At 37.1% G+C, this 14,078-nt stretch overlaps 6 protein-coding genes across 6 annotated transcripts; 3 read left to right on the forward strand and 3 right to left on the reverse strand.

The window, feature by feature from the left end:
* Positions 1-1,086: 1,086 nt before the first annotated feature.
* BRETT_000707 (uncharacterized protein) lies at positions 1,087-2,721 on the forward strand (the record flags this gene model as incomplete). Its single annotated transcript, XM_041279269.1, has 1 exon — positions 1,087-2,721. The coding sequence occupies one exon, from the start codon at positions 1,087-1,089 to the stop codon at positions 2,719-2,721; it is 1,635 nt and encodes a 544-aa protein (XP_041137483.1).
* Positions 2,722-3,275: 554 nt separating this feature from the next.
* On the reverse strand, positions 3,276-6,002 carry BRETT_000708 (uncharacterized protein; the record flags this gene model as incomplete). Its single annotated transcript, XM_041279270.1, has 1 exon — positions 3,276-6,002. One exon carries the CDS (start codon positions 6,000-6,002, stop codon positions 3,276-3,278), a length of 2,727 nt encoding a protein of 908 aa, XP_041137484.1.
* Positions 6,003-6,305: 303 nt separating this feature from the next.
* Positions 6,306-8,492, reverse strand: BRETT_000709 (uncharacterized protein; the record flags this gene model as incomplete). Its single annotated transcript, XM_041279271.1, has 1 exon — positions 6,306-8,492. One exon carries the CDS (start codon positions 8,490-8,492, stop codon positions 6,306-6,308), a length of 2,187 nt encoding a protein of 728 aa, XP_041137485.1.
* A 1,071-nt stretch (positions 8,493-9,563) lies between these two features.
* Positions 9,564-10,235, forward strand: BRETT_000710 (uncharacterized protein; the record flags this gene model as incomplete). Its single annotated transcript, XM_041279272.1, has 1 exon — positions 9,564-10,235. The coding sequence occupies one exon, from the start codon at positions 9,564-9,566 to the stop codon at positions 10,233-10,235; it is 672 nt and encodes a 223-aa protein (XP_041137486.1).
* A 400-nt stretch (positions 10,236-10,635) lies between these two features.
* PIL1 (Eisosome core component) lies at positions 10,636-11,601 on the reverse strand (the record flags this gene model as incomplete). The annotated part of the gene is made up of 1 exon (XM_041279273.1): positions 10,636-11,601. The coding sequence occupies one exon, from the start codon at positions 11,599-11,601 to the stop codon at positions 10,636-10,638; it is 966 nt and encodes a 321-aa protein (XP_041137487.1).
* A 1,626-nt stretch (positions 11,602-13,227) lies between these two features.
* On the forward strand, positions 13,228-13,821 carry BRETT_000712 (uncharacterized protein; the record flags this gene model as incomplete). Its single annotated transcript, XM_041279274.1, has 1 exon — positions 13,228-13,821. The coding sequence occupies one exon, from the start codon at positions 13,228-13,230 to the stop codon at positions 13,819-13,821; it is 594 nt and encodes a 197-aa protein (XP_041137488.1).
* Positions 13,822-14,078: the final 257 nt, after the last annotated feature.

The following is a 14,078-nucleotide window of genomic DNA, read 5'->3' on the forward strand; positions in this document are numbered from 1 at the left end:
TAGTCAAAGTAGATACGAAAAGAGCTTTTTCCGGGTTTGATGAGCGGGGACAGCGGAACAAGATGGACACTCCTAGATATATGAAATGTCTTTTCTTAATTGACTTTTGGTGTGGGCGTATTTACATACCTCGACTTATTTTTATGAACGAACAATAGGGAAGCATAATTTGAGTGTCCAAAATCATATCTTCTATATTTTTTTTGGGCTGACATTTTTTATTAGCTGTCACATGTTTGCTGAACCACACGGACTCCAACAGTCGCAGCAACATACTTTTTTTACAGATCGGAAATTTAGACATGCGACATATACCAGGTTACTATACATCTTTTATATTGATTGTAAAAGAAAACTAACAGTGAATAACAATTTGGTGCTTAATTACTTTCACAAGAAACTGTGACTAACCAACATACATAATTTTAAGAATTAGTTTTAAATAAGCTTTTCCTCGTATACCAGGGAGGTGGCTGAAAAGTAATAGTCGCGTAAATCAGCAGGAAAAAATTGGTTCCGATTGTTTCCTTACGAGTTATTTTTACCCCACATTCGGCCATTTACCCATACATGCTGAATTATGGATGTAAAATTTTTTTCCTGTATCGCGATTCAAATGGAGAGGGAAAAAAACGGGGTGGAAGGAAAATGATGTGGTCATAGTAAGAAACCGCCTACGGAAAAATACCCAAGTGGGTAAATTGGGGGAAACAAAAAAAAGTAAAAACCTTACTGCTATGAAGGGGGGTTTGCAAAAAAAAAACAAAAAAGTGATCGGGGCGTACTGCCAAATTTTTTTACTCTCCGGCTTTAGTTTTATTAGAAAAGGTAACATTATTCATTAGCAACACACTGTTTAAAGTCAGTATTGCTTGTCTTACTGTACTTGATCAAGTGAATATTTAGAGAGCACGCTAATCAATCAACAAGAACTTATCAGATATATAAGAAATACCAATCGAAAGCAAAGAATTATCTCTCAGCATTTGCATTAACTAGTCGAAAAATCTGCTGTGATTACCTTGTTGCTATACGTTATAAGCTTCCGAGCAATATAACATTATTGATTTATTAGCTACCATACTAATGTCTAAGAACATATATACAAAATCGACCGCTTTGAGAGCTCCAAACTCTCCTTCCCAATCTAGGCAAGCATCAATAGTGGAGATGCTTTCTTCTCCTCCACACTTGGAGCAACAGGGTTCAAGCTCCTCAACTAATAGTGCTTCGAAGGATCTCAATTTGGGGCCTGCATCTTTTGGTTCCGAGTTGGGAAGGGTTACAAGCAATTTACGTCGGGGTGTTCCACTAGTGGCATCATCTTCATCCTCTTCTTATTCAGTTCCTAAAGCATCTGCAGAGCCTTTTGACTCACAATCACAGCAGGAGCAGCAACAATTGTATTCATCATCTTCCCTTTCCAGAAATCCATCAGTGTCGTCTTCTATTTTGGCAGGCACGTCAATGGAATGGAAAGACATCCCGTTGAGCGAATTAGTCGAAAAGAACAAATTGATTGTTGTCAATGACGATATTTCGGTGGAGGACGCCTTCAAGACACTTTCGACGAATGGTTTAACATCTGTTCCAGTTGAACATTATAAGGATGACCTCAACTGTTTGACTTTTGGCTACTCTGATTTGAACGCCTATTTGTTGTTGGTGATGAAAAAAATAAACCCTGAGTCTCTGAGGTATATGAATTACGAGCCAAGGGAAATGATTCCTGAGATGATTCATAAGGCTCAACGTGGTGATCAGGTTCCTGTTTCTTTTGTCATAAGGCTATCAACAAAGAATCCCTTCATTAAACTCTCAGAGTCAGATACGTTATCCACAGTGGTAGAGATTTTAGGCAATGGTGTTCACAGAATTGCAATTACAAACCATGGTAAACTTACTGGCATTCTTTCTCAAAGACGTCTGACAAAATTTTTGTGGGATAATGCGCGAAGGTTCCCTTCCATGGAACCTGTATTAACCTCTTCACTTCAAAGCTTAAATATTGGATCTCCAAATCCTATATCTATCTTCGGGGATCAACCTCTCATAGAAGCGTTTTTGAAGATGCACACATACAAAGTTTCATCATTGGCAGTCATTGATCGTAAATTCGGTTTGCTTGGAAATATTTCAGTGACAGATGTTAGACTTGTTTCTAAATCATCCCGTTCAGATCTTTTGTTTAAGACTTGTTTACATTTCATCTCCGTTATTCTCAACTCCAGAGGATTAGAGAACGGTCAGGATTCATTCCCTATTTTCCATGTCACATCTGCTTCATCCCTCGCAAGAGCAATGGCAAAACTTGTGGCTACAAGAGCCCACAGATTATGGATAGTTAAGCCAGAAAGTCCTGCCCCACCTGCTACGACTCAAGGTTCATCACCATTGAGTCCAGCTGCAACAGGATCATCAGCGTTCGAAAGACATGGATCAGTGTCAATGCATCAAAGTAACTCAAACTTAAGTAATGAAATGGCTGCTGCGACTGCAGCAGCAGTTACACAGGAAAGGGAGATATCTAACGGTAAATTGATTGGCGTTCTATCATTGACAGATATTCTTTCTCTCCTGGCTAAAACGCTAGGAAAAGATCACGTCAATCCGAACAATGCCAGACAACAGAGAAGGAGATCCAGTAGCAGTGCAAGTAGTAGAACATCTAGTTCTGCGGAACCCTACAAAAAGAGCATTTCTGATGCTAGTGGACGCTAAGAGTATGGTGACTATCCATACCTGCGTTTTTGAGTCACGAGGACGATAAATCTTTTAAGAAAAAAAAAATACAAATTGTCATAACATTAGGTGAATGGAGTTGACGCTAGGTGAACTTTAAAATGACTGGAGAGGATTTGATTAAAAAAATTGGTTTGATTGATGATGCACTATGAGTGAGTGAATTGTTTACCCGTAATAACACAACTTTAGGTGCTAAATGAATTTGCTTCTTTTTAACTACCACGCATAATTGATCTGGCACGATGTCTAATTAATACCTTTTCTTATGACCATCTTTCTACGTTAGCCCAGTCTCGATTTTGTTTCATGGGTCAACATGTTCTTTCCTTCTCGAATTTTAGTTAGAGCTATCAATCCTTCTCAAGGATATTTATCTAATACCACTACAAAAAAATAAAAAAGTACTGTGTATAGGATTTTGTAACATTCTATGCCATATTTTACAAATCTATTGGTTAATTATACATGATCTAATATAGTGAAGTGTGATCTATAGGGTCTTAGAGAGTTATATTTCCCAACACCAGCTGCTATTCGTGAATTTGATTTTCGGTCAAAACATCATCCTTAATAGCCAACTTTTTACTCAAATGCCCACTCTTTACATCACTATTCGACTGATCGATTTCCTGTAATGCCCGCTTTGTTCTTTTTGGAATCTCAGAAAAAATTGCAGCAATCTTGGTAGACATATCACTTTTCTTTTTCAAAATTTCAGCATACTTCCCCTCAAACATGTTTGAGTACTCAGTGCTTAACGATTTCATCGCATCGTGACATTCTGATATATAATCTATAGTACTCAAGCCATTGTTATACAACTTCACATGACCATTTTTTAATTCTTTTGTGCACTCTGAAAGATCCAGAACCCCATCAGAAACTTTCTTCAAAACACTGGGTTCAGTAAGTATACGATCATCATTCACGGAGGATTCAAACGATTGAATACAATCTGTTTTTTCTTGATCTAGTGCCTTAGTAGTTTTGAACAATTCACCAGCAGTCGATCCCATGGCATCATGATAGTTGGTACTCCTCTTCATCCACTTATCTAAAGTTCTGTTGGTACGCATTTGAAAAATGTTGGTCATATTCAATGCATTCAAAGATGTTAAATCCTTAAACATCTCTGCAATCCTCTGATTAACCTCCTTTTGATATTCTTTCATTTTACTTGCGTTAAAAATCATTAATTCGCGAACCAACATCTCTTTGTTGGAATAAGATAGATTCATCTGTTGATAGAGCTCATCATTGAGCAGCTTTGATTCCTCAATCAAAGATTTATTTCTGCCGTAACTCTCTTCTGCTTGCTTATAAATATTATCACAGTGAAGCTTTGTCTTTTGAAGTTCTATCAACCTTTCTTTGGTCCGATGTCCTATATCTTTTTGAAGTTCAAAGTAATGTAACAAAGAGGCATTTATGGTATTTTTTATTTCATCGATCATTTTTACAGTATGATCTAATTCTTGTCTGACACTGGAATTTATGTTCACAATACTACCCTTAACATTTTTATCAATGACACATTGCATTCGTTGAGTAAGTGGCTTAAAGGTATCACTCAAATACCCTTTTAAAAATGACCACATTTTATCCTGCTCTTTATCCAACACACCGATGTTATTGTTGACAGCGAAAACCAAAGAATCAGCAAGTGAAATCAAATTCATATAAGATTTCTGCTGTACAGAAAGCTTGTTTTCGAAATCCACCAATTTTGTTTCGGAGCTATTCAAACTTAATTCATAGCATTTTTTTAAATGCGTTTCTTGTTCTAATTGTTTGCTTAAATGCTCAATCTTATTTTCATACATCAGATTTGCGGATTTTAATTCTGAAATCTCATTTTTTAAAGTATCCAAACTTCGAATAATCTGCTTGTAATGCTCTTGATCCATATATACCCCATTCTTGCGCCTCGTGGCACGCAAGTCCAACTTGAGTTTATAATTTTCTTCAACGAGCTGACGAACTAAATTTTCATTGGATATTAGAGGCCCAATCTGAACTGAATTTCTGATATTCTTTGCTTTTGAGGCATATTCCATGGTAGATATTGTAGATTGTAAATCTTGTATCACCGGAGAAATGTTAGCAACTAGAATTGTCTTCGTCTGACCGCCTAAAGAATCCTGCAATAAACGCGTTAGCTTTGACTCTCTGTAAGGAATATATCTATTTCCATCAGACAAAGCTGTGATTACACGACCTAAAGTCAATAAACTTTGGTTGATTGAACCTGCCTCCTTTGCTCGAGCATGCTTTGATCCAGATCTAGATATGTTTTCAGAACCCGCTAAATCGACAAGGTTTAACTTACTGACCCTATAGCGGGCTTCTGATTCAAGACCAGAACTTTTTGTCACAAGTGCTAACGTAAAAAGAGCATGCGATCTACTAGATCTCTTATTCATCTCCGTTGACGCCGTCGATCTCTTTTGAATTCCTTGCTTCAACAGACTAATACCCTCATTAACAGTTCGTATTTGGAAAGCTTCAAGTCCATCAACAGCAATTTCTTTACTTTTACCGTTACGGCTTTCATCTGTAGTTTCTTTTTCATAAATTCGTATTCGGCTTCGTGAACTTTTAGTGCTCGACAGAAGATCTCGAAGTTGCTCGTTGTATATCTCGACAAATGAACATTTCAAAACAGCCTGGCCTGCAAGATGCGGATCATCCTCAAATGAAGAAAATATTTGGGAGATAAAACGTGGAATCAATCCGGATCTTTCTGGCAGACCTTTATTCTTCCCAGAAACACCATCCATAGTTCCTGTCATAGTATATGTCTTTCCAGCTCCTGTCTGCCCATAGGCAAAGACAGTGCAATTATATCCTTTGATGAAATCTTCACATAATGGTTTTCCAATCTCGTCAAAAATTTCCTCCTGTGTTAGCTCCGGACCAAACACACGATCAACAGTGTAAGTACGTGCCGATGAAAGTTGGGTGGAAACTGATGGATCCAAGGAAGTCCGAACTGTGACGTGATTACCATGCTGATTTTCATCTGGAAGTTGAATGATCACGGGACTTTCTAAAGTTTTCTCCTTAATCGTCCTGTTTCTGCATCGCACAACAACATGAACGTTCTCTGAAGCCTCTGTATTAATAGTTTTTGTCGATGACTTGCCTGAATTCACGCTCTCACAATTCGAAGAGCATACAGAACCATTTGATCTTAAAGGCTTCAAATCACTGCGATTAGAATCACTATGATGACTATATGAACCACCGGGTCTCATTTTTGTTCTGCCGACTTACTGCTCAGCTTCAGAATAATATCCAGGGTTAAATCACAGATGTGGAATAAGATAAAATACGCGTCGTCGGTATATTTTTATTTCATCTGTAAACAAACGAACAAAAAAGATAATCAGAGTGGTTCGCGCGGCCAGGACTCACATTAAATCTGAAACATAGAACAGACGTTTATTTTCTACATACTAAGTACTTTTACTATTTTGTTTCTGGGAGTCGTCACGTATTCCAAAAATTGCTTATTATGTAGGAAAGGGATATAAAATGTAATATTATGTATAATTAATTTATGCATTAATGATACGCCAGGCATCCATCATGTCTAAGAGTTCATAAATTTCCTTCTTGGATCTTTTCATAGTGGTGCAGATCATGTCAAAATCCTTCGTTTGCTCAAGGAGATGAGTAAGCTTAACTTTGTCTCGTGGTTCCAACCTTTTTCTTGAGCTTTTACTGAACGTAGAATTCATATCGGAAGATCTCACCTCCAAATTTGGTAAATCAGCAGCTTGTTCCCTCTGGCCCAAACTTGCCGAAATAATAGCTTCAGGTTCCTTCATATTTTCTTCCTTTATTGCTTTTACCTGTTTGGGGTTTCTAATAGAAATACCCATATTACCGCCATTTGTAGTTACTTCAGATGTGCTGATATCATCTTCATCATAATTATCGGGATTATTGTCACTCTCCTTGCTTTCATCAAAATCTTCAGAGACTGAGTGCGAAATTTTAAGATTCAAGCTTTTCCCTTTGGTGGAAGATCCTCTTCTACCATTTGCTTTTAATGTTCGAACCAAGGGGAGTGCACCAAGATTATAATTCTTTGTTCTTTCTGACACATTATTATTGGACTCATGAATAATCTTCAGTTTTCCCAAATCTGAAATACCAAATTCAATGGTATTCGCCAGCTTCGAGATGACAGGGTACGAGCGAACCCTATATATAAGTCCACGCAAAACTCCAAAAGTAATAAATTTTCTGACATCAATATGCTCTAGGGCCTCCGAATGTTCAATATACCACTGCCTTACAGTGATATTTTGATTAAGCGATCTATATAAACTGAACAACGTTGACTTAGAAGGTAATGTGTAGATTACACGCTTGGAAAGAGTATTCGCCGAATTTATATGTGAATTCATTGGAGGCCTTCGTTTGGTTTCGGAATTACTTCGACGACCTGAAGAGGTCCCAAAACGAGCTGCAATATCTGCAGACTCAGAAATAATTGAATGTGAAAATGGTAAAGGTGAGGTTCCTGGACCAGTGTGACTGTCACCTTTATATGAAGCTGAACCACGGTGTGTTCCAGCGATTTGAATTGAGGAAGAATGATAACTGGCGTTAGACGAGTTCACAGAATTCCGAGAGGATTGCAGAGGTATACCATCAAAGGTACCACTTGCACTAATAACATAGATTTGGCACTCCTCTGCCATAGTAGAATCGGTTAGAAAGTCACCTATCTGTGCCGTTGCGGCGTAGGAATTATCAAATTGAAAAATATCCATTATTGCCACGGACTTATAATGAATGAGATGCTGAATACAAAGTCTGGCTAGTTCAAAATCTGTTCCCGAAAGCTCACTTATTTGTTGTATTGAGTTGATACCGTTCACGAAAGGAACAATTTTCAGCATAGTGGGATCCCAAAGAGAATCTATCATAGAGTCAAGTTTCACCGTCGCAATCGGTACATCAAAAGCGTTGACTTCTGGTGGAGGAGGGAATATTGGAAATAGTTTGATATCCACGGAATTTGCCGCATCAATCGGTATCATGCACTCCGAATAGTTGTTCAAATCTTGAAAAATCTGCTGAATTAGACTTTTGAGAGACGAGAATTTTGGTTTCGAACCTGTACTTCTACCGGGCGCATCCAGGTTTGTAACAACCATTTGATTCCCTCCTTCATCCCAATCTTCTACTATCTTTAAATATTTCTGATTCTCTGAGATATGTTTGCTAATACCCAAAGTGCTTTTCAATTTCTTTGCCAATTTTGTTGTATCATCGTCGGCCGAATTCTTAAAGAAGACCTCATAGCCTTTTTCCGATTTGGATAATATCTGGGATTGCTCCTCCAACGCCCTGAACATCTTCCCTATACGCTTAATATTTCCTTCGTAAGGTGTTGTATCACTTTCGTATGGAAAGACAAAACAAAAATTGAAAGTAAAACTGTTCCTCGCATAATGCGGCGAGTAAATATTTGCGGGAAAGCCAATTACACGATAAGTTCCAATCTTAAACGTCAAAAGCTTATTGCATAGCGCTGGCTTGGGTATCACATAATTTTTTATGGCATCAAAATCAAAAAGCGGCTCAGTTTGTGTTGGTGAATTCTTCGAGTTTATAGTTGGGACTATCGCTCCTCTAGGCACTTGGTGAACCACCTTTGTTCCTTCTGTTGGGTGAAAGAGAGCGAAGAACATCGCAATTATAGGCACAAAGCCATCACTAGTATTCATATTGATAATCTAAGTGTTTTTAACAAATATGAAGAACATCAAGAATAAAATACTCACCTTACAAGCTTAGATATTTTCAATAGTGATATGCATGTCAATCATTTTGCGCTAAAAAGTAAACTCTCCGAAAAACGTTGTCAGTATACAGTCCACCTGGTGTTTTTTACGTAATCTGAAAAAAGTTTGGCGGGTGGAAATCAGAACTGAAATCTACTAAAGATGAAGAAGGAAATAGGACTGTACGATAGTCGAAATATAGAACAGTTCAAGACCAATATTCTTACTGACTTTGCAACATATTTAATAACGAATACTTTTGAATAAATAAATAAGTACTGAACGAATAAATTCTCAAAAGTCTCGTTTGTTGGAGATTTCCTGTATTGAATTGATTTTGACCATTACAACCATGTAAGTTCGTTCATAAGTACTAATTAGATTTCTAATATTATCATCATCAGATAATTGAGTGTTTCTATTAAAAAGAAAAACATAGAATAGCGAACATAAATAAAAACATTAAAAGGAACAGAAGGAAAACAGGGAAGGGTAAAATGTGCATGTGACTTTCAGAAGGAAAAAATTAAAACTCCAACGAAAACAAATAAAAAAATGAAAATAGAGAATTATGAACTAATGGTCAAACGGGGAATGGTTGCTGAGTGCATGTTGACGTAAATCCAAATTCGTAGTGAATTCAAGTAGGGATTGTCTATTAGAAGGTCATTTCTTCTGCAAAGGTTGAAATCCACATTTAATTACGTAATCGCAGAAATTTCTTAGCAAGGGAAATTTCTCAGACAGCCAGAAAGATCCATGTAAATATTAATAGGATACTAGAAGGGAGGGGACTTCTATTGATGAACTATTTCTAGAAGTATTGTGTGCTAATTGTTTTATCATACTCAACAAGTATTCTAGTATTAGACACGCAAATTTTGTGTAATTATTATGTTATAATAAAAAATGGCACCGATGTATGTCCGATTACCTGAACCCTTTTTTATCGCATGAATTACTAACGAAATTCATTTGAATTGCAGAACTTCCTTTTTACAGATATCACGAGAAATGGTGATATTAACCAGGACATTTATCAATCGTCAAGAAGTGGAAAAGAACTTTTTAGATACGTCAATATATTCCGCTGACAAGAAAAAGAGTATTCAGTTAAAGCTATCCAGGGTTCGTGTTATCACTCTTTCTAACAATGACTTGAAGACGATGTACAAAGAAATTCACCAAAAGATAGTAGCATATTTATTTGAAATGAACGAAGACGAATTACGCAGTTTAAACAAATTTACGAACGGTAAATATGGGGTTGACTATAAAAACGAAGTGAATGCAGTTTATAGAGAGAAGGAGATGCTAAAACTACCGCTAATAACAGACCACTGGAAGTGTTACTTAGTCATAGATATTGACGATATTACAAGAATAAGGGCAATAATGAATGGCTCGGCGTTATTTGACACAGATTTTATGAGTGGGCACAATCAAATATACAGAAATTTGCTGGTGAGAAGACTTATTTCGGACAAAAGTTCTGTGATAAGTATAGATGAGTCCGAAAGTGATACGGAAGATAATGGAGAAGAAATCGATAATGAAAATCTATTTGATGAAGATGAACTACAGACTAAGCAATTAGAGGACACAAAAAAGAAATTCAAAGCTAGGTATCAGGGACGGTACATTATTCCGATTCCCTTGAACATATATGTTTACGCTCGAAACTAGGAATTCTGACACATATATTGATATACATCATTCCCGGAAGCAATATATTATCGTAAATATAGAAGAATTGTTTGGCCTACGAAAACAAGGATGGTAACATCTTTAAGAGATCAATAGTAGTAGCAGGACTCGAATAAAATGTAAAACGAAATCAACAATAATAACAAAAAGCAAAACAGGGACAGAAAAAAAGAAAATACACGGTAGAGATGAATGATAAAAAAAAAGTAAATGTGATGACAGACACTTGATCATAAGGTTTGGAAGCTAGACAAATGACCTACTCCAATACCAACAGAAGACCCTGCAGTGGCATATAAATAGAACCTGCTTGCAAGTAGGAAATATACCAATAAAATACAACCTACCCTAAATGCTCTTGATCAAAACACACAATTATTTAGGCAGCCTCTTTTGCAGGCTCCTCAAGTTTATCATCCTTTTGACCCTCCTCCCAGTGATCACTAGAGACATGCAGATTATCAACATCCTCAGCTAGCTCATCTTCATCATACGCTTGACCATCAGCAGCCTTAAAGCTCAAAGTTGGCTTAACCTGAGCAGACTGCAGAGTCCACGATGCAAGAGAGTTCTCACAATCCATGATAATCTGCTTTGATGCCTCATAACCATCATATGCAGGTCTAGTTTCACCAGGTGTAACAGGAGAGTCATCCAACAATTCAAGAAGTGCTTTACCGTATCCAGCAATAAGTGCAACCTTCTCGGAATGCTCTCTTATAGAATCAAATTGATAAGAAAATGCAGCCTTAAGCTTTTCTCTGGTGATGTTCGACAACTGTGCCTCGGCAACCAAAGATTCAGCCTCTGCTCTCACCAATTCCTGTTCGAGGATAGTAATCTTAGAAGACTGTGGATCCTTGTATTTAAGGTAGGCAATCTGATCGGTAATCTTTGCCTTCCGGTCACGTGATGGTTGGACAGATGCCTCAATGTCTCTGATACTCTTTAAAGTGATTCTGTGCTGATCGTACCTGTCAACAAATTGGTCCTCCAATTCACCAATCTCGTATAAGAGGACACCTAGTTTATCTGTGATATCTGACACGTCATCCTCATTCTCAGCTCCCCAAAGCGACAATTGCTTAGCGGCAGCCTTTCTCTCGTGAGAGGAAACCTCCATTGCCCTCATCACGTTTTTCTCCATTTTAACAAGCTGGGCCAACTTCCTAGCCAGAGCAGGACCAAATGAACCAGCAGCGTTTCTTCTGATAGAATTTGCAATAGAGCCGGCACCAAAGAATCTATTCTTCTTGGTGGATGATGGGGGAACAACAATCGGACTCTGGAGATCAGAAGCGGTTGGAGCTCTTGCGGATCTTAGAGAATATGTTCTTTGCATCATCTTGAAAGTGGATGGCAATCAATAATAACGTTGAAATGTGAACGAAAGCGGCAAGTTCAAACTAAAGGGATTAAAAGATCGATCGCTTTTGTACCAAGGGAATGAAATTCGTGCCTACCGTGCGAAGGCTTCGTAATTAATATGTGTGTGAGGATAAAAGAAGTAGTGAAGGGTTGATAAAAATTATGAAAATTGGGGCAGAATAAGAAAGCTGCATTCACGTAATCGCACAACGATCACCGACCGCAAGAAATACTATTTTATTTTGCTGGTGCGGTTAGGAAAAAGAATACAAAAATCTATGTTTTTCCATTATTAGGGAGAAAGGGGGCAGGAGGGGGGAAAAATTGTAAGGAAAAACAATTGACAAAAGACTGTCCAGCAAACAAAGCGGCTGAGCAATTCGCCTGCTTAAGAAGTAATGAATTTCCTATTTTAAATTATGAGCAAGCACTTTTACCCTAGAAACACTTTTTCAAAGATACCTCCAATCTATTTTACGTAATTCAATTATCCAGATATGGGACAATTATATTGTTTTCACAATGTATGGAAAACTTTGTGAACACTGTGCATCCTCTTTTTATTGAGCCAAGGGTCCAACACTTCTCACGGTAACCAAATTAGGCTTGGCGTCTCTAAGCATGGATATGGTTTCATCAACTTAGAACATTTATTCCGAAGATGTTTAATTGACTTCAGAGATATGCTAATTACTACGATGATAAGAACTATTTTATGGCTTCTATATCTGTTCGCACTGATTATTTAAACTTATGCTGGGTGGAATTCAATTTAACCAATTGATAGCTGGATGAAACATTCGACTCCAGGTACAAGAACACTAACCAAAATCAACAAAAATAATAATATAATCGAATCGTGCATTTACATGAGATTCAGCAAATTATCTTTGCATTACACCCATCATACAGCCCAGAAACAATATCCATATTTTAGGATTTAAAGTCAAACAACCCTAATCAGGATTTATCATATTTATTAGCAACTATTAATTAGTTCCATCCGAATTGCTTTTGTGTAACTAGTGAATGTACAGACCTACCTACATGGACATGCATAATTTTTTGAAGCATCCTTGATTTCTCGATAAAGTTAATTTTTTTTTTTATTTCTGGTTGGCATTTTTTACTATTCTTATTTTATTGTTGACTCGAAGTCTTATCTGTGCGCATTATTGGGCAAGAACGAACCAGGGAAGATTTTTCAATGATTTCAGTTGCACTGTAAATTTCATACCCTGAGCATGTAAAGTAACACTAACTATCATAATTCTTTCCTTTTTTGATATAAAGAATTGATGATTACCGCCTTCGTCTATCCATCTATTTTGCTAATTTTTTTGGATATACGATTGTAGAATTGTAAATGAGAGAAAATCAATTACTTGGTAGACAGATTTTGAACAATTTTTTTCTTTTCTCGCTTCACATACGAAAGTGCATTCTTCTTGCACTACAGCATATCAGATGTAGCGTTTTATGAATGGATTTGAATTTAGACTCTGAAAGAGAACCATACGAATGTCAAGGTTGCTTTCAAGATATTCTAATTTTCTTAGGGAAAAGCCACTCATTGCAAATAGTGTGAGTTCCATTGTAAGTAATGGCTAATAAATTCAGATTAACAAAATTTCAACGTACTAACAAAATCTCAATTGCAATAAAGATACTTTTTGGAACAGGTGATGCTTTGGCACAACTACTATTTCCTAAACCGGGGACCAGCTATGACTTTGAGCGTACAATGAGAAATGCCATATATGGCGGTCTTATATTTGCCCCTATAGTAACCCCATGGTATGCCTTTTTAGGTAAAAAAGTCAGGTACCCCTTTAAAACCTTCTTTGGACATAAGTTTTCAACATCTCAAGGAAATCTGCTCAATGCGGCTACTAGAATGTCGGCTGACCAGTTGATCTGGGCACCATTTGGTGTACCGCTATATTTTGCAAGCATGTCTTTAATGCAAACCAAGAGTTTGGAAGAAGCCAAGAAAAATATTCGAGAAAAGGCATGGACCACACTTATAAACAGTTATCGAGTGTGGCCTCTATTTCAGATGGCGAACTTTTATTTTGTGAAGCCAGACTTTAGGTTGTTCACGGTTAATATAGTTAGCATTTTCTGGAACTGCTATATGAGCTTTGTGAATTACAGAAGTGCTGATAAGACATTAAATTCCGACAAAGCTGCCTAGGCATTTCTACCACGGAAGGCGTGAACATCCACCACTCGATTTTAGAAATATACATATAATTATATAATACATGAGTTCAGTATCAATCTCGACAAAACAATGAAAATGATAATGCCAATTTATGAACACACATGATCTAAGGAGAAGAAGACTAATCTAATCGGCTCCTTGATGCCACATTTTTTAGGTGCATATTGATACTTCGCGTCGGTCTAAAATATAGGAGAGGCAGAAAATAAATTGCCAACAGAAAAGCA

The sequence above is a fragment of the Brettanomyces bruxellensis genome, chromosome 8, assembly GCF_011074885.1.
Source record: "Brettanomyces bruxellensis chromosome 8, complete sequence".
Taxonomy (NCBI): Eukaryota; Fungi; Ascomycota; class Pichiomycetes; order Pichiales; family Pichiaceae; genus Brettanomyces; species Brettanomyces bruxellensis.